The sequence below is a fragment of the Coturnix japonica genome, chromosome 4, assembly GCF_054131305.1.
Source record: "Coturnix japonica strain WE chromosome 4, WE-NBRP24, whole genome shotgun sequence".
Taxonomy (NCBI): domain Eukaryota; kingdom Metazoa; phylum Chordata; class Aves; order Galliformes; family Phasianidae; genus Coturnix; species Coturnix japonica.
The window spans coordinates 66282597-66307124 of NC_140666.1; the positions used below are offsets into that span (position 1 = coordinate 66282597).

General features: G+C 35.6%; 1 protein-coding gene across 13 annotated transcripts in view; it reads left to right on the forward strand.

The window, feature by feature from the left end:
- SGCZ (sarcoglycan zeta) overlaps window positions 1–24528 on the forward strand; it is a 321764-nt gene that overhangs the window by 216306 nt on the left and 80930 nt on the right. For 7 of the 13 annotated variants that reach the window (XR_014945429.1, XM_085545373.1, XM_085545376.1 and 4 more), the window contains one exon: window positions 16966–17067. Coding sequence is in view for 8 of the 13 variants with exons in the window: in XM_085545373.1 (XP_085401499.1) it covers window positions 16966–17067 (102 nt within the window). In the remaining 5 variants the exon portion in view is untranslated. Of the gene's footprint in view, window positions 1–4866; window positions 4969–16965; window positions 17068–24528 lie in introns of those variants that run through there. The other 6 variants (XR_014945428.1, XM_085545371.1, XM_085545370.1 and 3 more) reach the window with 1 other exon arrangement.

Sequence of the window (24528 nt, forward strand, 5' to 3'; positions counted from 1 at the left end):
TTTCACTTTTCTGTTGTTTCCAGCAAGATGTTTAAAGAAAACAGGCACTATGCAGACTCCTTACAGATTTTATATAAAACAAGCAAATAAAATTTCTGGATTTACTGTTCTCCTTTCCTTCCCAGCATGAAAGGAAGAGGGAGACAAAACTATTTTTATTCTTTTGTGTGTGTCAATATTATGTATATTAATATTTATAACTTTGTCATATCGGTCACTTCTAAATCTGTGCCTTTTTCCCTCAGTATTTAGAGTAAATCTTTAGCATGCAGTGCCATTAAAAAGTCATTAATTTTGACATACACAGATGTCAATACACAAATTAATCGAATAAAACGACACATTATTTATTTCAGATGAATGTGGTAAATTCAACTTGTGCCAACAGGAATGATAAAACAGATGAACCTGCCAAAAATTTTTAGTTATTTAAAGCTTGAGGCTTTGTGGTATACAGGTGTGGAAGAAAACAATGCTTGACCTATACATAATATGTAACTTTTAGCACCCTTTCCTATTGTTCTTGTTTCAGTCTAATTTCTTATACATGCAAACATAGATTCTAATCTTAGAACTGTAACACATATTTAAGCTCTGACTCTGTAAAGATAAGTTATCAGATTTTTTGAGAAATGTAGTAAACTGTATGCCTGTTGGAGATTAAAGGACAAAAAGAGAAGTTGTTTTGTTTTTTGTTTTGTTTTTTTTTGTTATAACATAAAGTTTTATTTACTACAGAAATGTGTTAATATTTGCTTTGCTGGGTAGTTTGATTCCCTCTCCGCTGCTCTTTCCCCCCCCTCCCCCCCCCCATGTAGTCCAGTGGGTGCATTAATTCATCTCATCATAACTAAATGCATCCTCACTTACTGTGAGTTAACAAATAACATGAAAATGCAGCTTTCTTCCTACAGCGGGTGGTGGGTTATAATGAACATACGCTTTATTTAGTGATTATCAGTTACTCGTATGAGACTAGCTAATGAAAAATGAATCAAAATGAAATTTGTCTTTCCAAACTTCTTTACATTCTTGATGCAACTGAGTTCATTTAACACTTCATGGCATCAAAATCAGGAGCTTGGAGGAAAAAAAAATAATTTTTAGTTTTCTATTTATCACTAGAACAAAATACCTTCATATTGCATTCAGTAAAAATCGTACATTTAAGACCTTAAAGATTTATGATTACTTTTCTGGTGCTGTGCCACTCATTTTTTTGTTTGTGTGTTTTTTTGTTTGTTTTTTTTTTTTCCCTCCATACCCTAGTGTACCTATTCAATACACCAAGGAAATATCTTGAAACAGAAAATTGTTGGAAATTACTACAAGAGTATTTATTTAACCTCCTTGTAAGCATCTGAATTTCTTTTAGAGCGGTAAAACAAAAGAACAGTAATCAATTTGACAACAGATTACTAGATTGTGGTTGCAGTGAATAGTGATGACAGACCAAAAGAGATGTATAATAATTCACTTTGAGGGGCAAGTGTACAAAAACTAATTTTCATAATTATTTTTTTAATAAATGAAGAGTTGTATCAGTTTTGTACAGGCTGGGGGAAGACCTGCTGGAGAGGAGCTCTGCTGAGAGGGACCTGGGCGTCCTGGTGGACGACAGATTGACCATGAGCCAGCAGTGTGCCCTTGTAGCCAAAAAAGCCAATGGCATACTGGGGTGTATTAAAAAGAGTGTGTCCAGAAGGTCAAAGGAGGTGATCCTTCCCCTCTACTCTGCCCTGGTGAGGCCTCATCTGGAATATTGTGTCCAGTTCTGGGCTCCCCAGTACAAAAAAGACAGGGATCTCTTGGAAAGAGTCCAGCGGAGGGCCACTAAGATGGTGAAGGGCCTGGAGCATCTCCCCTATGAGGAGAGACTTAGGGAACTGGGTCTGTTTAGCCTTGAAAAAAGAAGGCTGAGAGGGGATTTGCTCCAGGTTTATAAATACCTGAGGTGTGGGAGCCATAGTGGTGAGGCTGGTCTCTTTTCAGTAGTGCGTGGGGACAGAACTAGGGATAATGGGATGAAAGTACAATATAGGAAGTTCCGCACGAATGTGCGGAAGAACTTCTTTGCAGTGAGGGTGACGGAGCACTGGAACAGGCTGCCCAGGGAGGTGGTGGATTCTCCTTCTCTGGAGATATTTAAGACCCGCCAGGATGCCTACCTGTGTGACATGGTGAAGGGAGCCTGCTTTGGCAGGGGGGTTGGACTTGATGATCTCTAGAGGTCCCTTCCAACCCCTACAATTCTGTGATTCTGTGATTTTGTTCTTCCCTTGCTGACCCAAGCTTTCTCTTTCTTTGTTCCCCAGATGCTGTCTATATAAGCAGTTGGATATGGTTTTCTTGAAGTGAATAAAGAAATGTCTTCACTAGGGCTTTGTTTTTTGTTTTTTTCTCCTTTCTTAAATGCCATAGCATGTCCACTCTCTTCTAATGAAAGTTTTCCCATAGAAATCTCCTTTATCTTCCTCCCGGTTTCTTACTTTAATCTCTTTAAGAGTCTTTGTTCATAGAACATTTTTGTATTTTTTTGCTTCGTGTGTCACCATTAGGGAGCCTAATTTTATAGCTAAATCTGATATTTGTCCTGAATTTGTGGTCTTTGGGTAGACTATGCTGTGTTCGCTTAACCAAATTCATCTGTCAAAGAGTGTCACTGCATTAGAGGCAGACAACACTACTCAATTCACCTTTATTGTTTCTGGTCTGTTATCTATGGTTAGCTCAGTTTTTCAGGGAGTGTCTTTCTATATCTCCTATAACTAATAAAGGAGCATGCTCACCCTTCTGTGAATTATGAGGAATATGAATAAATGAATGCATTACAATACTGACATGAATAATCTATTGCATATGTAACTGCTCTACAGTAGAGTAGGCATTCTCAAACTGCCTGTATGTGAAATAGAAATTGTGTTGATTCCATTACTGTACATACATTTTACTGCTGTAAAACAAACAAACAAACAAAAATCAAACAATGATTTGAATTTTGTTACTTATCAAGACTAAAAACAATTACTTTGTGTTTTTGCAATCCAGTAAGATTATCAGTTTGTCGCATTTCTGAAACACAAGGGCTAAACATTTGTGTAGGCTTTTAATAATCTAAGTGTGTATGCATTTTGCTGATCAGTGAAATAGGCATGTACTGTGTAATTGTGTAGTAGGCTCTGTGTGGAAACATTAAAATAACAATAGGCTGTCAGGAAAAGACTTCCAAAAGCCTCCTGTATTTCTCCTCTACAGCAATGTAGCTTTAATTGTACATCATTCTTACAGAAATACATATTCAAAAAGTTCAAAATATTTTTTCATGATTCAATATTGCAAAAACAGGTAGAGTCTTCTTCTTCCAGTTCTTAAAGTCAAAATGTTCTTCTAATTTCCATGTGATTCTAGTTTCTTTATTTTAATCTCATTGTTTGCTATCTAATCAGTAGGCATGAAGAAAGTGTTTTCATATTTTAAGATTCTGATTGTGTCTGCTTGCTCAGTTCCCCTTCTCCAGTGTATATAATACCATCAAGTTTAGACCTGCCTCATAGGTCATTTTTTACTTTAGTTGTTTAATGTGTGTCTGCACTGCCCATTGTTATTCAGATATAGAAAAAAAAATGTCATGGCTTTTTCATTGCTTTTCATTTCATTGATATCATGGTCAGCCTCCAACTGCCTACAGAAAGTCTGACTATCTATTCTGATATAGGGTTCATAATATTTTAAGAATTCAAGGTAGGTTGATCTCTATTGCCATTGTTTTGCCTTTTAAAAGTTATATACCAATTCTGCCTTTCTGGTTTTCATCTTTACAGTTTGCTTTCATTCATCCTTTAAAAAAAAAATAAAATCTGTGTACATAGACTGTGTAACTGGGATCTATGTAGTGAAAACTAATACAAAAAAAAAAAAAAAAAAAGAAAGAAGAATTAGGAATGGATACATTAAAAATAGCAATTTGTGCCAGGTACCCAACACCTAAACTACAGGTATGCATATTTATTTATTGTTAATCTGGTCCCCTGGAACAAACATCCCTGTCCTACAAACTTTTGTTTGTAGCTATCCTGCAAACTTTTGCTTTCAGGTTTATAGGCTTTTCTCATCAAACACCAGAGCATTCTTTGGACTATTTTGTAGTGATAACAACAATAGGCTGGTACTCTTATGACCTTTATCAAGGAAGTAGGCTTTATTTTTTGTTGTTGAATTGCACATAAAATGCGGTACCTGTTTCTTCTTGACTCTGAATTTGGGTATTGGCCTCATTAGGGCTCAGTTTGGGAGAAGTCTTCTGGCAGTGCCAAATGCTGGACAGGACACCATGAAAGTGATTCTGGCCTCTCTGATCCTCATTTGCATGAGGAAGAAGTGGGTAGATGAGAGAGGTTATACAAAGTTTGGACAGATGGAAATGATGAGTTGTAGGGACGATGATGCAGAACTTAAAAACACATGGGGGCATAGCTGAAACCACTGACCATGATCTGGCATTATATATACTTATATGATTATACTGAATCTTTTGCAAGACTGAAGTTGATCCTACCACTGTGTAGAAAAAAATTGCAGAATGTTGTCATTGTTTGCTTTAAACAAACAAACAAAATACACAGGAAAGTATTGATGAAAGTATTCTGTAGTAGAAGAAAGAAAAACAAAAGTAGATAGTCTGTAGATAGTCTTGGCATCTATGTGACCTGGTTACAAGACCTTTACCTTTCAAGTGGTACAAGTAGGAACACGGGAATTCTTTGTGGTTTGAGAGTATTCTGTCAGAGCATGTTCACTTGTTACTTGCTGTGGGACTTGCTTGTGCTGCAGATCATACATTGATTGGGACCTTTCTGTTCCTTTTAGAGACTGTTGCTGCACTTTGAACAGAACTTCTGGTTTAAATTCATCCAAAAGGAATCCCCTTCAAATGCAGAAAAACTGCCCCACAGTCTGAGCCAACATGGAGTAAGTGGGGAAATGAGGGATTGCTGCACTTGGCTGCTTTGAGCTTTGTCACTATTGTAGACGTATTTTAGCTAATCATTTATGGCTTGCAGATTTTTTATACTTAGAATAAAAACTGTTTTACTTAGCTGATTTGAAAATACCTACCATATGCAAGTATTCTCAAATGCATTCATTCATTCCCTGCTGGATCTTAATCCTTTATCTGTCTCTGGAGCACCAGTTAAAACAGGGAACCAGTTATGTTGTTCTTTTGACTGAAAGAGAAATTAAAAAAATAAAAATAAAAAAGTAAAAAAATGTCAATATGCTTTCAGTATCTATCAGGAGCTTTTTCTTCTCCTTTGAGTAAACTGGTTCATTAAGGAAATAACGTTACAATGTAATTCCATTTTCCCCTTACACAAGACTCCCAGGAAATTTTCTCTGAAATTCCTCTTACTGAAGTATGCCTTCTTGAAATACTTTGCCTTTAGTTCTAGTTATTTTCTATCTAATCTGATTTCTGAGAACTCTATCCTTTTGTGACCAATCTCAAGCATGTTTCCTCTCTGTCTTCACTTTCTTAGCTCTTTCTTTTCTATTAATTAGAGTAAAATCTGGAGCAGACTCTGCCCTAATTACTTCTTTAATGAAAGTATTTCAGGAGTTTTCTAACCAGCTTGTCTCCTGCTGTATTCACAAAGGGAGCTGGCCTTCAGCATTGTCAGTGAGATCTGTACTGTGGTTTACTCTTCACATATGTAATTTACATCATCCTTCCTGCCTGGATTTTTTTACTTTTATTTATTTATTTATTTATTTATTTATTTGTTTGTTTGTTTACTGTTATTATTTAGTTATAACCATCATTTACAGTCCTTTAGAAATCCATTCTTTTTGCTTTTGTCTGAATCTTGTAAGGAAGGTGTTCATCCAAAGTCCCTTACTTTTTTGTTCTACGTAGGATGTTTTACATGATTTTGAATCCTTACCTCTCTTTCTGTTACTGTAATTACAAATGAACAACATGAAGTAACAACCAGATGTCTGTTGAGTCTCAAATAAAGCCAAACTCAGAGAAAGACTAGTGATTACTATGCTTCTCACTATTAAGGACATGTAGCTTCTTTTTTTCCACACTACAATATGTTCATTTTCTCTTAGTGACTGGATTTCGCTTTCCTTTCCAGTGAGCTTCCTTCTTTTTCACTGAAGATCCTCATGTCTAGCACATTATTGACATCCTTTTGATCATTTAGGTTTCTTCACTTCATTACTTTTGCTTCTGGATCTCCTATCAGTTTTCTAAAGCATGTTTGCAGGGATTGTAATGCTACTGGTCTCTGCCTTTAGAAGTCTGTAAGTCTGTGTTTCTTCAGAGCACGGAAACTTAATTTAAGGATTCCATTGTAGGACTGCTGTAGAGACACCAGCGTAGGTAGTTATACTCTGCCCAGCATCCTCATAGCTAACCACTGAGAAAGATTAGATGGCAGAAATAACTTACATTGTGTTTTTAAAAGGCTGGATTGTGAAACTAACCTGTTCTTAAAATTTTTATCCACTCATTTTCTTAAATTGCTCTATTTAAAAATAAATAAATTGCTGGGATGCTGTGCTGTTAATTCACAAAGGCATAGCTTTCATTGTCCTTCAGTGCTCAAGAGTTCAGCCATAGCAGAGGAAATTTTTGATGTGTGAGAATGTACTATATTCCTTCAAAGTAAGGCAATTTATGTATGTGTAGAAGATGCCCCCCATTTGGAAATACAATTAATAGATCTAAGTGGTTAAAAAATACAATTGAGAAGCTGTTTGCAAGGAGATGAAGCAGATTCCTTGGTCATTGTGATTATAATATTCTTTTAAAAAATAATAAAAATAAAAGTGAAGGTTGCATTTTTTTAAAAATCCTTTTTTATTGAAAAACAGAGGGAACATAAATCTGTCACTTATGAGATGGATCTTCTGTTGAGTATGATTTTACTTAAAAGTAATTCTCACACAATTTTGTGTCATTTCTTATACTTCCCTTTCCCTGGTGGCATGCAGGAAGGTGGGTCACAGTTAGTCTCATATACTTTATTGAATGTATCATCACAGCATTGCTGCTTACCGAAAGATGTGTGGTAGTTGTTTTTGGAAAACATGCAGTGTTTGCATGGGAATACAAAGCAATGTTTACTTAAAGACGGTGAAGACTGCCTTGTTAGATAGTTACATTTCTTGAGAAGCAAAGATATGTAGCTGCTAAACATTTTTTTTTTTCCTTTAAAATAATTCATGTTATGATTCTAAACAGGTTGTTTGGACTGTTCTTTGATTTTTTTTTTTTAATTTTTATTTATTTTATTTATTTATTTTTTTATTGTAAGTTCAGCCTGTGTTTAAGTATTCCCTGAACAGAAACACATTCGCATTATAGGAAAAAATAATATTGGGAAGTATATATTATTTATGACACAAGTGTTAAAAAAAAAAAAAATTGGTAAAGCATGGTATCATGTTAGGGCCAGTTTAGGACATTTCACTTCTTTAATCCTATAAGCTACCTGGAGATGAATAGAACTCAGAAAAATGTTAAATCTTAAAACTTCTTAGATGGCTTACCTAGCTATTTTTATTAGATTCTGAAATCTGAATCAGGGAATATTTTAAATCAAGACTCTACAGACAAGAGTCTTAAGTTGAAAAGCTTAACTTAATAATCATTCCCAGTTTGCTGTCTTGCTGATGTTGCAAGGATTTTCTGGTAAAATTTAACATTCTGTTGGGATGAATAATCATGGTTTTAATAGTGGGAAATTTCTATTTTTATTCCCCCCCACCCCCAGTAAGCTCTCCATTATTTATAAAAGGAGGAGTTTTATTGAGAGCCATTGCTATACTGATGTTTTCAATTGATTCTAGTTTTCTCAAGCACTATGGGAGACTGGGTGTAAATAGTCTGAATACAAAAAAAGAGGAGTTAGTTGTCTAGAAGGTTTGTGGAATCCAAGATTTCAATTGATTTGCACTGATAGAGAAGTATTACATTCCAAGTATGTTGTGTATCAATATCAGGATAGTACTGAGGAAAAAAACAAACAAACAAACAAACAACAACAAAAAAAAGTTAAAACCAACAAATCAGCATCTACAAAAAAAAAAAAAGAGGTATGCTGGACTAAATACATGAGATGATGAGGTGATAATTCTCTGCTTACAATAGCCATGTTTGTGAGTTCACATGCTGTGGTTGGTCTGGCTGCTTTATTTTATGTCTTACATGTGGCAGACTGGGAGGAGCAAAAAAGAAACATTAAAACTAAAAAAGACATACAAGGACAGGCAATGAAATGACTATTTAGCCTAAGCAAAAATCTGTCCATGTTCAAACAGAAGTAGAGTAGTTGCATTTACACCTCTGGAGGATTAAGTTATGAGTTGAAGTGTATTTCTAACTATATATATGGTTCAGAGCATGGATACCCAACCTTCCGGCTTGCCCGGGCTGCCTTGAGTGAAGAGGAATTATTGTGAGCCACATATGAAATGTATCATGTAGTTAACCTATATAAATGAAATTTTAAAATTGTTGTTTAAACAACAGCAACCAAAAAGGAGCAAAAATATAAACTCATTAAATATCTGACTGTTTGCAAAACTGGTTTTAGGAAAGTGTTTGCAATTCTTTGTGTGTTGTCAGTGTGCTCATTAGAGATTTCTTTTGCCGTAACTCAAGCTAGGACTGTACTGTGGCCGCTCTGTGCCATGGTTTCAGCTCATGCAGCATTATTAGCACGCTGATGTTTGGTTGTTCCCCAGCAATGGCTGTGCACCTGGGCCTAGACCAGGCTACTTGTTTGGGAGAGCTGCCTTTTTGATGGTGCAGGGCGGGGGTAGGCTTCATGGTGGGTGGGACCAGGCCACAAGCTGCCTGAAGATTGGATGTAACTACTTAATTCAATATATGATTTATAGTTTTTGAAAGGGGACAAATGCTACTAGAAAGGTTTTAAATGCATGTCTAGTCTTTTCTGTCCTTTTTTTTTTTTTCTTTTTCTTTTTTTTTTTTTTTTTTTTGATGGTTGCATGATGCTCAGTCCATGAATGTTTTAATGGTGTAAGTAGAAATCTCACACAGAACTTGAACAGGGCATGTACTGGGAATGAGTGAATATTTTATCATAGTTTTCTTTTTTTATTTTTTTCTTCTTTTTCCACAGAGAGTAAGGTTGAATTTCTTAGCAAAAAGCTTATTCTCTGTCAGAAACATATCTTTCTTTTTCTTTGCAGATCAAAGTATAGAGACTTTCAGGAACTACCTAATTCTGTATGTTCCCCTCTCCCTCCCCCGTGATTAGCTAGTCTCTTTCAAAATTATTTTTTGGTATAAATCAGCATAAGCATATTGTAGGGTTTGGTGATACAAACGTTGATATTTTGTTGATGTCAGGATCAGTGAAACGACAAGGTACAAAACCAGAAAACCAGCATGTCATTCCACCAGTATACAATCTATTTTCGTATATGACTGAATTACAGAGCATCTCCACTCATATCAAACATCATATTTTAATATTTAAAACTGCTGTTAGTCTAATGCTAATGCATCAGTCTAATGCTAGCTCACTGTGAGGATTGGAATACAAGAGTAGTTCCAAAAAATACTTTGTAGTGATTCCTAAAGAAATGGTGGAGCCTGTGCTCTAATATTTTCAGTGTAAGCCTCACACATGCAAATCAAAACAAGAGTGTACAAATGTCAAACTGTTACATAAATGTAAACATTTCCTACAGATTTATCAACAGAGATGACCGCTTCTGTAAATCGCATGTTTGTTTATTGTCATCCATTGTCAGCATGCTAGACAATCTGTGGTCTTTCATTGCAGTTTTTGAAGTCAAGAAATTACTTACAGAATAAAATACAAGGATAATGTGTGATTAAATTTTCAGCATGACTAAATTAGCTTCTTCAAGATGTTGTGTTGAAATTACAACCAAGCCTCAAAGGCAGGGAGGCAGACTGAATAACTGTGATTTATGTAGACTAAATAAACACATGCATACACACACATCCAGTTTTTTGTTATTAGTCTAATTAAAGCATTGACAATCTTGTCAAAATACTTCAGTTAAAGAAATATTAACACTTCCACAAGAGTATACAATTACTAAAGCTTCTTCACAATAACGATAAAATTAAAATGAAAAAAACACCCACTGCTATAATCCAGACCTTTCTCTGGTATTAGGTTCACTCTTTCTATGTTTCTTAACAAGTCATGTTAATTCTTCAACCGAAGCAGCATAGTGTTAATGGCAGGAGGTTTCTTCCAGCTTGCCCTTCAGTCTGTTTCTGTTGCTTTTGCCTGTGTTGATATAAAACAAATAATTTATAATGAATTATTTGTATCTATTTATTTATTTATTTTCCATATTGTGCTCAGTAAGTTACATGTTACACTTGAGTGATGAAATATTCAGCTCATACTAAAATAGATAAAATTTAAATGTTTTCCAGAATTGAAATTAGTTTAAATTATGTATATGTTACTTGATCAACTTATTTGCATGGCATATGTGTGGCATCCAGGGGATCAGGCCCAGACAGCATAGATTGATGAAAGGCAGATCGTGCTTAACCAACCTCATCTCCTTCTACGATTGGGTGACCAGGCTGTAAGATGAGGGTAAGGCAGTTGATGTAGTCTGCCTAGACTTCAGCATAGCCTTTGTCACGGTTTCTCAAAGTATTCTCCTGAGGAAACTGGCTGCCCGTGGCCTAGATAGGTATACCCTTCTTTGGGTAAGGAACTGGCTAGAGGGTTGTGCCCAGAGGGTAGCGGTTAATGGAGTCGGCTGGTGACTCGTTTCAAGTGGTGTCTCCCAGGGGTTAGTTCTAGGGCCCATCTTGTTTAACATCTTCATTGATGACCTAGGTGAGGGGATTGAGTGTACCCTCAGTAAGTTTGCAGGTGACACCAAGTTGGGAGGTGGTGTTGACCTGCCTGAGGGTAGGGAGGCTGTCCAGAGGGATCTGGATAGGCTGAATTGCTGGGCTGAAGATAATGGGATGAGGTTCAACAAGTGCTGGGTCCTACACTTTGGCCACAATAACCCCATGCAGCGCTATAGGCTTGGGGCAGAGTGGCTGGATAACTGTGAAGAGGAAGGGGACCTGGGGGTGTTGGTTGATGCTCGGCTGAACATGAGCTGACAGTGTGCCCAGGTGGCCAAGAAGACCAACAGCATCCTGTCCTGTATAAGAAATAGTGTGGCCAGCAGGAGCAGAGAGATAATTATCCCTCTGAACTCAGCTCTGGTGAGGCTGCATCTGGAGTATTGTGTTCAGTTTTGGGTTCCTTACTACAAGAAAGACATCAAAGCCCTGGAACGTGTCCAGAGAAGTGCAACAAAACTTGTGAGGGGTCTGGAGCGCAAGTCTTATTAGGAGTGGCTCAGGGAGCTGGGATTGTTTAGCCTGGAGAAGAGAAGGCTCAGGGGGAGACCTCATTGCACTCTACAACTTCCTGAAGGGAGGCTGTGATGAGGCCTCTTCTGCCAGGCAACAAACAGGGACCCGAGGAAATGGCCACAAGTTGTATCAGATGAGGTTTTGACTGGATATAAGAAAGAACTTTTTCTCTTAGAGAGTGGTTAGGCACTGGAATGGTTGCCAGGGAGGTGGCAGAGTCACCATCCCTGGCAGTGTTCAAGAGGCGTCTGGATAGGGAGCTAGGAGATACGGTTTAGTGGTTTTCTGTGGGTATGGTAAAGGGAGGACAGTTGGACTAGTTGATCCTGTAGGTCCTTTCCAACCTTGTGATTCTATAATTCTATGATTCAATCAGTTTTGACTTTATATATAGAAAGGAAAAGAGAGGAGAAAATGATATATAAATAAATAATGCTTCAGGATTCACTGCTCAGCTTCAAACTCTGGATGAGAGACAGACCTTCTTCATCTCTGTTTTAGATTTTCAGCTTATCTTTCTACTCTTACCTAGCTACTGGTGTTTTGCAACTGACTGACCTGAAATGCTTCAAGAGCTCATAATTTTGCTGTTGAATACTCTGGGGCAAAAGAAAAACATAATTGCCATTCCCTGGCAATTTTTTATTGGTTTTTTATTTCTCTTCTATCTGCATTAAGTATGGAATTGTAAGGAGCATACAGTGTTTTCTGACTGTTTGAGGATTCATTGTACAAGGTTGGATTGGGCTGGAAATGGAGTTTTGTTAGCCTGACTATACGTTAACTGAATCATAGCAGACTTTGGTGATGCAAGTGTGCTGGCTACAACTAGAAAACCACTTTATTTCACTGTTGTATTCATGGGCTTATAACAGTGTGTGGGAACACCAAAAAGCACCAGACCCTCTGCACTACTTTTCACCTATTCAGTTGCAGGTGAAGATGAATGGTTAGGAATTTCAAAGCAGGAGTTCAAAATGAGTCAATAAATGTCACTATTAAATGAAAAAAAATTGGCGGATTATGGCTTTTATAAGACTTTGCCTATCTTCTAGAAGACTTAATCTAGCATATATGTCTTGATATAGACTTGTTCTGGCTTGCTTACTTAACAGAACATTGAAGAAAATTATAAGCAGAGAAAAATTTCCAAATAAAGAAAATAACTTCTTGTGTCTAAAACCTTAAGTGGTGTTGGCTATCTGGTTGCTTTTGTTTTATTTTCTGCATTGATTTAGACTTCACATCCTTCTCGCCACATGGTTTCTATTGAAATTGTTAGATTCTACTAGGTTTTCAACAGATCTGCAAATCTTTTCTTATTGTTTAAATATGTGAAATGTTGGATAGGTAAAACAATAATAAAAAACAACAAACAAAAAAAAACTGTCTTTAAAGCAATCGTCTACTCTTGAGAGGTATATTTTCTGTTAATGCAATCCAATGTAGGCTTGTTTACTTTCATAGCTGAGGAAGCCAGGCTGTGCTTTATAACTTTAAAAAGCAATTTAAACAGACAACATATATTCAGGATATTCAGTTCCACTTACACTGCACAGTGGTCCGTCTTTCTCAATTTCTACAGCTTTTCTAGTTAAAATCTCTTCATTACTGCTATGTTTCCGCAGGCTATATTTTTTGCTCAGTCACCATATGTCCCTCAAACATTGTATCACTATACTATACTCATTTCTCCCTGCACTCCTCCCTTCTCTTGGATGTCATTCGCACAGTCGTAGCTTCTAGTTTCAGCAGAGAGATTAAGGGAGATGTCTAAAACAATTTTAACTATTACAGTGTTTTTTTCCTTGATATCTTCCTATCAGTTCCCTGTCATTGAAATTCACAGTAACCTTTCCTTGCCGACAAGGAAAACTCCCTGTATTTTTTACTGCTGGTCCATGTCCGCTTCCCTCCTTTCTCCCCTACCCCTCCTCCCCCGTGTTTTTCTGTTTATGCAGGCCTGTAGCTGACTATACTTTTTCCTTTTATTATCCATAACCATGCCAAAACACCATTTTCCTCCAGATGGAATTTTTATGCAGCTCTCTTTATGAAACCCAGCCCTTTGTGTGTGTGAACATTGTACAGATAACTTGCCTTGTCAAATTCCTCCTAAGCTTTTGCATATCTAGCATTTTATCATTGTTATAACTAATAGTATAGTTTATCTTCCCAATCATCCACATCATTCTGTATTCTACTCTACAGCACTGTTTGGCAACAGCCAAAACACTGGTGTGTTGTCAGCACTGATGTAGTCACAAATCCCAAAGGTTTCCATACAATCTGTTATTAAGAAAACTAGCTATATCCAAGTCAGATATGGTATATTGTATTAGCATTTATTTATTGTAAGAATGTATTTATATACTTCATTCAAATGTATTTTTGCACTTGAGTGAAATCAAATCACAAATGCAAATGATAACTTGAGTATCTATTGCCTAGAAATCATTAAGTAAATTGGGAAGTTTACCTGGATGATTAGCAAGAGTTTTGCCCAAATCAAACTATTTTAGTATTACGTCAGAATCACATACATAGGAATTTGCAAGTATGCTTTAAGACAAAACTCTTCTCCAGTTCCATTTTAAAATTTAATATTATTTTCAGCTTTTAGGGAGGAACATCACAGATGAGCTGATCTTCATACGAATGGGTGTATTAAATGGACTGGGAAGACTGAATTTGTTTCTGACTAATCTTTTCAGTTTTAATGTCTTTTAAAGCATGACTTTTTGTTTGTTTGTTTGTTTGTTTCCTCTGTGACAGCTTAATTCTAGCTTAATGATACAAAAAGCAAACAAGAAAGGAAAAAAACAACAACAAAACATTAACAGTATCACTCGGTGTAAGCCCACCAAAAGTATTTTGAAAATTAAGAATTCTGAAGAAATTTAGAACTTCAGTAATAAACACTTAGGAAAGCTGAAACCAAGATGGAGACCATCAGTCCTATTTTCAGAGCAGACTTTTAGCAGATTAAAATAAATCTGTAGGGAAAAAAAGTATGGTAGTAGGAGAGTAGGAAGTAGTTCTCAGCAGGGGATTGAAACTAGGTGCTCTATAAAATTCTTTCTAACCCAAATCATTCTGTAATTCTAGCTCTCTGTAAAAGTAGTAGTGTGAAAGTTCTGTGATAAAAGCAGAGATTTAGGAAGGTAAATACTTAGTATAGTTTTAGATTTTTTCTAGAATTACAAGCCTTACAAATAAGATGGAACAAGTGAAAGCATTTCCAGTCTTCAGATTTTTATTCCCCCCCCCCTCCCCCCCAGATTTATTTTGAATGGTATTTTATGTCTCGCAGTTGCAGACATTCTGCACAAGCAGATGTAGCAACATATTGAATTTGCCTTTTCAGTTCTAAAATGTGTTTATGCCTAAAACAATAAACCGGTATAGTTCTTGTTTAGTATTTATTCACTGTCAAATTATAACATGATTGTTCTCGTTTCTCAGGCTATTTCATCTTATGATTATTTTGTATGCTAATCCTACAACATATATAGAAAAATGAAATTGTTGACATTTAGAGCTAATGGATATTAGTGAAGGTTGTACTTGCAAAAGTATTGTATAATTTCTTTATCTATCTTTCTTCTCAAAAATAGGCACCACTGCATACAGATACAAGGTAATTAAGGAATAGTATTTGATGATTAAAATGTCAGAAAATGAATATAAATAGCCCCTTAACTACATAAACAATGGCAATTACTGGCTTAGCTTTATCAAGTTTCTCTAAATATTAAATAGTTTATTACAGAGTCTGCTATAGCTCTGCCACAATACTTTAGCAGGTACATTTTGTATTGTACATATCCTTAGCAGGAGCATTTGTTATTCTGTATTTTGTCTACTTTGGAGTGAAGTTATATTTATTTTACTGCTCTGGAAGCTTCTGGTTTTGTATTCAGACATCTAGAATTGTACTTTCATACTTGAAATGTGAAGGAATAATTCCCAAAAGTATGTGGGCTTTTTTTTTTTTTTTTTTTTTTTTTTTTTTAACAGATCTATTGTAGTTTGAAAAGTTGTCTGACACTGTATCTTTGTTGAGTTTGGGAAATTATTTCAGTTGAATTATGTTGTATAAAATGTAATTTTGTTTTTCTCTCTTAAACTGTGAAAATTTTCACAGTCTTTAGATGTAGATAATAATAGTATCAATTGAATATGTGCCGTGTTGGCATCATTATTTGTTTTAGAAAAGGGAATTGTAATAGTGTCTAGACTATCTTTAGCTAAGAATAAATGTGAGTACCTTGGTGTCCTCTTCCAGTGTCAGCTGGGGTTGCTGCCATCAGTCTGAGTAGGGCTGCCCATCAAGTCAAGGTTATACAATACGGACAAAAGCAGAAATACAAGTTCTTGGTTTTCTGCTGCAGTAGACTTAGTAATTACTTCTAAGCATTTAATCAGCAATTGGGTTACACTTGCTAATTTTTTACTTAAGTGAATCAAGTATTCCACTGGCTGTGCAGCGAAGAATTATCTTCTGTCAAGAATGTAGTAACAGGTACAGACTTGAATTTAGATCAGTGTGCAAAATGATCTTGTCTCTAAGTATCAAACTGATTTCATTGCTTTAACTGTGATAGCTAAAGCATTGCAGTGCTGCTTCAATTTATATATATGTATATTTTGTGCATTGGATCATTTTGTTGGCTTTTTTCATCTAGACGTTTAGAATGGCCCTTTTCTTATTTCTATCCAGATTAAAATAAAACAACAACAAAACTTAATTTTGAAGTGCTTTTCACTAGTAACATGCTCTTAGTAAAGATGAGCAACTACTAATTAAATAACTTTTTTCTTCCTGTAGGATGTTTTCCTGTGACCTGACATAATATTTCCTGATATTATACAAAAATAAATGTTTTCTTTAAAAAATATTGCATAGCAGGTGTAATTCAGGATCCAGCTTCATCTCCACAATGATGGCATATATATGATCAATATTAGCACCCTTGCATTACATCTAGTCAGGGAATAACGTTTGCAGTTCACCATCAGAGTAGGGTTTGTAGTCAAAAGCCACAGTCCCAAGTGAGGATTTCCCTCTAAGTTCCTCTGTCTAGCTCCTATTCAGTTCAGAAGAGCTGCGGACAGTGAAAGTTGCAGCACAACCAGTCCACGTGAACTTTTTCCCTACGCTCACTGAAATTCCATTTCTAGACATCAGAAGGTAGTATTTCAGAAAAGAAAAAGAATTGCAATATAGAGAGAGTTCATGGTATTTTTATAATGCAAATCATTAGAGGTCCAAGAACTTAACGACACAGTAGCAATCTTAAAACACACTAAACTTCAGTGGATAATATATACTTGTCTCTATTTTACTGGCTGGACCTCCTACTTCAGTTGGCCAGCACCTCAAACATTACTGTGTTTTGGCTACTAACCCTTAAAAAGCATTTATTTTCATGAGAAAATACTTGTTACTTTTAGATATTAGGCCAGATACTGTTCTTTTTACCTTGCTCTGGATAATGTTATTTCATAAACTGAAATGTATATATATGTGTGTGTGTTGTTGATTGTAGGATGGAATGGGAAATTTGAGAGTCACTAAAAAAGGAATACGACTTGAAGGAATATCTGAATTTCTACTTCCATTATATGTGAAAGAAATAAATTCCCGAAAGGTAGGTGTTTTTTAATCTTTTTCCCTTAATTTACAGCTAATGTAAATGAATCTCTTCAGCCTCAAACTACAAGGTTTCATTCTTACACCTCCTAAATTAGCAATTAGTAATTTTGAGAATACCTTAACAGTGAAATCTTCCTTCATGTCTTTTTTTTTTTTTTTTTTTTCCTGAAACCTTGCTTGCTTCTTAAAAGAAATGTCCCGTCTTTAAAAACAAGACCCTAAACCATCCTTAAAAACAGGATTCTAAACCTCTATATTTCATACTTGAAATGATGTTGGCATTGAGAATGGAGCATCTGAACACTTCATAAGTTCTTAAGTCTGGAAACACAAGATTGATTATGTGTGTAAAATGTGTTGAAATTGTCAGTGGTTTTATATACACCAAAGTTCTTTCTGGTTTTCATTAGAGTGATTTCTTTTTCCTTTTTCTTTTTTTTTTTTTTTATTTTTTAAATTTTTTTATTTTTTTGGTCCTCACTAGGTACAAACAATCTTGTTGAACTGTATCATATCTCTAGCTTGTAATTTTTCAAAACAAGCCATTTTTAGATGCTGTTTTCATGCAGCTGTTTTATTATATGGTAGCAGATTATTATAAATAAAAAAATATGAACTCAGTGTAGATCATTTTGATATAAGAGTTTTCACTCATTCATGCTGTTTATTCAACATCAGCAACATAGTATAAATGATTTAGAAGCAATAAAAATCTCTGAAATTCTCTTCACAATTCATACAATAATCTTTAATCAGAAAGAATATTACAATAGTTTTCAGTCAACAGTGTGCAGTGTATTGTAGTATGCACAGAACTAAACCTGGCAAGAATGAAATTATATTTGCCCTTTCTGTCTTTATGGAAAATTCTTTAAAGTCTGTGTAAGGAATGTCTCGAGTATTTTCATAAATGAGATCATGACAGCTTCTCATTTCTTTTAATTAGTTCACTCTTGTGTTAATAGGTATATTAAATTAATGACAATTCTATTGGTCCTTTTTTTTTTTTTTTTTTTTTTTTTTGTAAAACTACCATATTTCAATATTTGTCAGGGAAACTATTATTTTAGGTAATGAAAAAATATTTAATAATCTCATCCCCAACAATTTTTAATTTTTAATCACTTTAAGAAACATATATATTTGATTTTTCAGTTCACTGTGCATCTAGTTGGTAACAACACCTTGCTCATAATGTTTCATTTATAATAGTAGCTTAAGATATTAATTACTAGCTAAGATTAAAAAATAAGTAATGAGTTGCTTCAGAATAAATGCAAATATCAAGCTTTGATATTGGTTTAAATGTTTCCATTTAAAAGACAAACAAACAAAAACACATACCAAAGCACAGCAACCTAGAAAACACTCAGTGCTCAATTAAATAAGTGACTCTTTAAGAACTGATCAGTAAGATCAGATTCTGCTTTCCGAAGTTGGAAAGGCATCTACAAAGGGGAACACTGGCCATGTTTCTTTTCAGACCATCTTGCCATGAAAAGGTATGGATGTCTATTAAGTAATTTCTGTAATGTCCTATTCTTTCCTTGACAATTTTGTAATTTTAGAATACTTAAATCAGAATATTTTGTTTTTTATCTATATCTAAATTAACAAAATAATATAGAGTACTAAACTTGTTAGACCTTCATACCAGTCACAACAAATCCTTTTAAAATTGTGCCTGACACATGAGCCTGCTTAATATGAATATTCTGAGATGTAGACTTGATGAAATCTGCGTAAAATTCTCAGACTACATATCTTATACCCTCACCCTTCATGGAGCATACTGTTTTTGTAGAGGTTGATGAGCATTCATCATGGCTTTTCTTTATTACTTGTTACTTTGTTCAAGTGAGTTATGTCTGTTCCATGTCCAGTGAATGTACACAAGGGTTATGATTTGGGATATTTTGTTTCACAGGGCTTAATTTGTTCTCTTGAAGTAAATATGGAAATGTCTATTTCAGATGAGAGTAGTGAGGCCTTTAAGTACGGTTCTAATTTCACTCAGAGCTGGTAAACAATGTGGCAAACTATACATATTAGTATAGCATGTATATATATAATTATATAAGTATGTAGGGTGTAAAGTCTCTCAGAAGCCTGTCTCAAGATTACATTAGTCCTGAGAGGCTCATGAAGCAGCTTTTAAGTGCCTTCAAATTAATATCACCAGGACAAAATACCTTGACTAAAATATTTTTAGTTTTAATTTATTCATTATCTAGCCAAAAAAAAAAAAAAAATAAATAAAGTAAGGAAAAAAAAAAGTATTTATGTAGATTTTGTTCTCACCTCGCAGAGCCCATCCTAGCACTTTGTGACATTGCTCAGTAGTGATTTCATCAAAGTTTCAGTACCTTCTGGTGTATGAAAATGTGACTGATATGTGGAAAATATGAAAACAACCTTGGAGCTATGTTAAATGTTGGGGTGGGGGGTTGTGGTATCTCTGCTTGGAGTATCTGTAGGTGTGTGTCTTCTGTGTGTATTATTAGCTGTTTTGTCACTTACAGGATTGAAGTTGGTACTGAAGAAATCTATGTGTGAGCCATGTTTCTGATGTCTCCTTGCATTCAGTAGAAACATATTTTGTACAGTAGGCTCTGAATAGCTGATGTTAGTGCTTGTATTTGGGTGATAAAGGGGGAATTCTTCCCCCTCTTTCTATAGAAGTAACGTCTGAACTTTGATGCATACAGGAGCTAAATGGCCAGTGGAATCCAAAACACATCTGAAATTTCCAAATTTGTTCTTTTATATGCACATGCTGCTTATTTGCTGAAGGGAAATTTTGCTCTTTAAGTACATTTACCCATTTCCCATTAAAAGAACGGAGACAATGAAGTGGTATCACCCAATTAACCCCTGATACAAACTGTAATGAATTCAGTGGTGTTACTGTGAAACTCCTGTATTTCTCTGCATTAGCTTTTGTAGACTGACACCTGGGAGCTCTTGTAGGACTGCCAGCACTGCAGGTCAGGGCTTCATAGCTTTTCCCGGGAACAACAAGGCAGAATGAGTCAGGAAGACCAATGATATTACCAGCAGGATGCAGCAGCTGGTGCTAAGAAAGATTTTGTGCTTATGCAGAAGCTATCTGTTAGCTAGATTTGGAGCTGATAAATGTGTTCATGCAGTTTAACTAGTTTAAGTCCTGTAATCCTAACACTACTGAGGTGTATAGATATCCTAGAAGCCTCAATTAGGTGGCTTTTTTGTATTATCAAAAAGTCACAAAGACACCTAAGAGTCTGCCATCTTTGTTGCACAGTGAAAAGTTCAATGCTTGTTTTTGCAATTACAAATGACATACCTCTCTGATAAAATCTGCAGTTGTCCACAGTTCAATTTTTCCTAATATCAACTCTTCAGCCTTGCCCTTGGGATCATTCACCTGTCACTGAAGATAAAACCATTAGTATGGCATAAATAAAAGGGCTCCTTAAGTCATTTGGCTCTCAACATGATGTAGTTCCAGTGTCCTGAAAGCTCAGTGTCAGTTTATTGGCTATGAACAAGATATAATGGTTTCTCAGTCAGAAGATTTGCCAAGGGACAAGTCACTCGTATTTGTTGGTGGTCTCTGTAGGGACTGCCATTCTGAAATTGAGTTGGCTGTACTTGTTGTTTGCTGACAGCTGATAGACCTTTATGATTCATGATTTTGCCCTTGATTTGCTATACTTCACTGAAACTTGTCTGGGGGTCATCCAATTGTGCAAGTCTGTCTTTTGAACACATCATTTTTTTTCATGTCAGCTTTGACTTCACTTATTATTACTGTGATTTGTTGTTCATCCAAGGAAGATGTCTGGTTGTATACTGAAAATTCCGACTTAATATTATTGAAGAACTTTATTTTGGTTGATTACAACTCATGAATAAAGTCATGAGTGGCTATTTCCACTCAATTTTATGTGAGCCTGAGGAACTGAAGTCGATTTGGGAATGCTTCTTCAGAAAAATGTGGGAAGTTAATTAAGTAGAAACTGCTTTTCTGTTTTTTGTTGTTGCTGTTTTGGTACTGCATCTTCAGTTTTAAAATAGTTCCTTGATGTCTGTGTTCCACTGGGGCAAATTTAACTGAAACTGTGATATTGCTTTTTGGTGATCATCATATCCTGTATGTGATTTTAATACTCACTGAGAGTGAGTTTACTTTGAGCTGTTGTAACTCTGTGAATTATCTGAGAAATTACATTATTGTTGTTTTTGTTTCAACTTCCCTGATTAACTTTAAAATTATGCAATTGGAATTTACAGAGGCTAAGCAAACTCTTAAAAATAGTGTATATTTAAAATTAAGAATGATTTCTATTAATTTTCCCATATAAAATATGATACAAATCAGGAATGAAAAAAAAGACGTGGAAAGGAGAAAAATCTATATCTTCTCTATCTTACCCCTTTAGGAAGAAATTTATGCATATGCTTGTAGGAAAAAACAATATTTATCCTTTCCATTTTATTTTAGAAACTAAAGGTAGTCTTTACATTTTGCTCCTCCACAGAAACCCTAGAACTATGAATGCATAGTTCATTAAAAAAAAAAAAAAAAAAAGTAATAGTAATAGTCTCGTGCGGGTTGGAATGGGAAAGGAATAGGAGATGTTAGGGGAAAATATCCTTGTATGCCATTAAGTATAAGCAAAGTACTTATTTTATCTTTCCCCAGATACTGCCAGTCTCTTAGCCATGATATAGGGACTACTGAGATCATTTGAAATGAATTTCTTCCAAGTCAGGCTGTGCTCTTACTTGCAGGCCTTTAGAAAGCAAAGGCACATTTTGCAAAAAAATAGTTGTAAACAGTGTGCTTTTTAGCTTAGTAGGAGATCTACGTCCTGTCCATAGACTCAGTTTATTGACAGCAATGAATGTGCGTGCAAGAAAATTCTGCTGGGAGCTGTCAGCCTGGATTTATGAAATAGAAATCATACCTGACCAACCTGACAGTCTTCTACAACAAAGTGAGGAGTGTGGTGGATGAGAACTACTACTGTTATCCTGTCTTGAGCATGACTTTTGACCCTATCTCCTCCCACATTCTTTTTGAATGAAGTACATGTTAAAGAAGAAGATGGTGAGGTAGACTGAAAACAGGCTGAATTGATGGTTTAAAATTTTGTGCTTAGCGGTCCAGCTCTCAAAACAGCAGGGGTTAATAATCAAAGAACAACTTGAGACTTCTCAAGGCATTTCACTTATTAATTCAGAAACAGAAATTATCTCAAATGCAGAACATATTATTTCAAGAGAAGTAAGCCTGCTTACCAAAGATATTTTACATAATATAGGTAATAGGTAATAGGTAGGTATTGTGGGTATAGGTAAAAATAGATAAATTTATTTTGTATTTTAAAATGAAGTAAAAATATTAAAATCTTTTTTTTTTTTTTTTTTTTTTTTTTAATTTCAGTTTTGTTTTCAGAATGCTTTGTACTTTATACTATGTTTTGCACTTCAAAAATATTTGCAGATAAATCATATGACATAGATAAACCATTCAGGGCTCAGTGCTGGGGCCACTTCTGTTTAACATCTTCATTGATGATCTGGATGAGCGAATTGAGTGCACCCTCTGTAAGTTTGCAGATGACACCAAGTTGGGAGGGAGTGTTGATCTGCCTGAGGGGAGAAGGGCACTACAGAGGGACCTGGATAGACTCGATCAATGGGCCAAGGTTAATGCCATGAGTTTCAATAGGACCAAGTGTCGGGTCCTGCATTTGGTCACAACAACCGCAGGCAACCCTACAGGCTTGGGGAGCTGTGGCTGGAAAGCTGCCTGATGGAAAGGGACCTTGGTGTGCTGATGGGCAGTCGGCTGAATATGAGCCAGCAGCGTGCCAATGGCATCCTGGCTTGTATCAGGAATGGTGTGGTGAGCAGGACTAGGGAAGTCATCCTGCCCCTGTATTTGGCATTGGTGAGGCCTCACCTCAAGTACTGTGTTCAGTTTTGGGCACCTCAGCACAGGAAAGACATAGAGGTGCTGGAACAAGTCCAGAGAAGGCCAATGAGGCTCGTGAAGGGCTTGGAAAATCAGCCCTATAAGGAGAGACTAAGGAAGCTGGGGCTGTTTAGTCTGGGAAAAAGGAAGCTGAGGGGAGACCTTATTGCTCTCTTCCAGTATCTGAGAGGTGCTTACAGTGAGAGCGGGGCAAGTCTCTTCTCACCGGTGACAAGTGACAGGGTGAGGGGAAATGGCCTCAAGTTGCGCCAGGGTAAGTTTAGGCTGGATGTTAGGAAACACTTCTTTACAGAAAGGGTGGTTAAGTACTGGAATAGGCTCTCCAGGGAGGTGGTTGAATCACCATTCCTGGATGTGTTTATGAGCCGTTTGTATGTGGTGCTCAGGGATATGATTTAGCAGAGGGTTGTTAGAGTTAGGGTACTATGGTTAGGCTGTGGTTAGACTTGATGACTTGATGATCTTCAAGGTCTTTTCCAACCTGGGTAATTCTATGATTCTATGATCTGGAAAAAAAAAAAAAAAAAAAAAAAAAAAAAAAAAAAAAATTGTTTTAATGACAGCTGATATAAAGTCATAGAAGTTTACTTCCACAGCTGTATGAGTCAGTTTAGAAAACTATTTTTTCCATCTGTCTATGACACTTATCAGACCTACACTGTATTAGATTGAGGTCTTCTTCTTCCCCCTATTATTGTTCTCAGCATTTCTTTATTCTGTTAGGGAAAAGAAAGAAAATAGAATTAAAATGAACCTGGAAAAGAAAATTCAGGTTTGTAGAAATATAAAGGCTTTGAGACTCTACTCACAATTTATCTTGCGTGATAATAGAAAAAAATAATGAATTCTCAGACTCTTTCCTTTACTTGTACTGAAATTCCAAGTATAAGTTGGTGAGTAAATGTCACATCTATTTTGACATTCTGTGACTAGTACACCAGTCCTCTCTTATAGTAACAACTTGCTTGTTCCTCTGACTACCACTGGCAAATACAAAACAAATAAACAAACAAACAAAAAAACCCCACAACCAAACAAATAGACATATATAGTAATCTCCAGTTTTTCATTTTTTCCAACACATGAGCAGATCTTTGTAGTGTACATATTTATATGCAGCACTTCACATTCACTGATCACTGTTAAGAATTGAAGACTTTTTATTATGATACCAAGTGTGCTTTTTCAGTTCTTAGTATTTTTATTTGTTATCATTAGAAATATATCATGGTATAGACCTACAGTTTCTGAAATAACTAATCACCAGCAATGAAAGTTTCTCTTTTGAAAATTCTATTAGAATATATTTTACTTATTTTTATTTATTTATTTATTTATTTTTACTATTCCCTGAACAAGGTTCCCATCCATCTCTTACTTTGATTGAAACTTCAGATTTCTTTGTATATGTCTGAAATCCTTTCCTCAGCTAATTTTTGTTTGTTTGTTTGTTTGTTTGTTTATTTATTT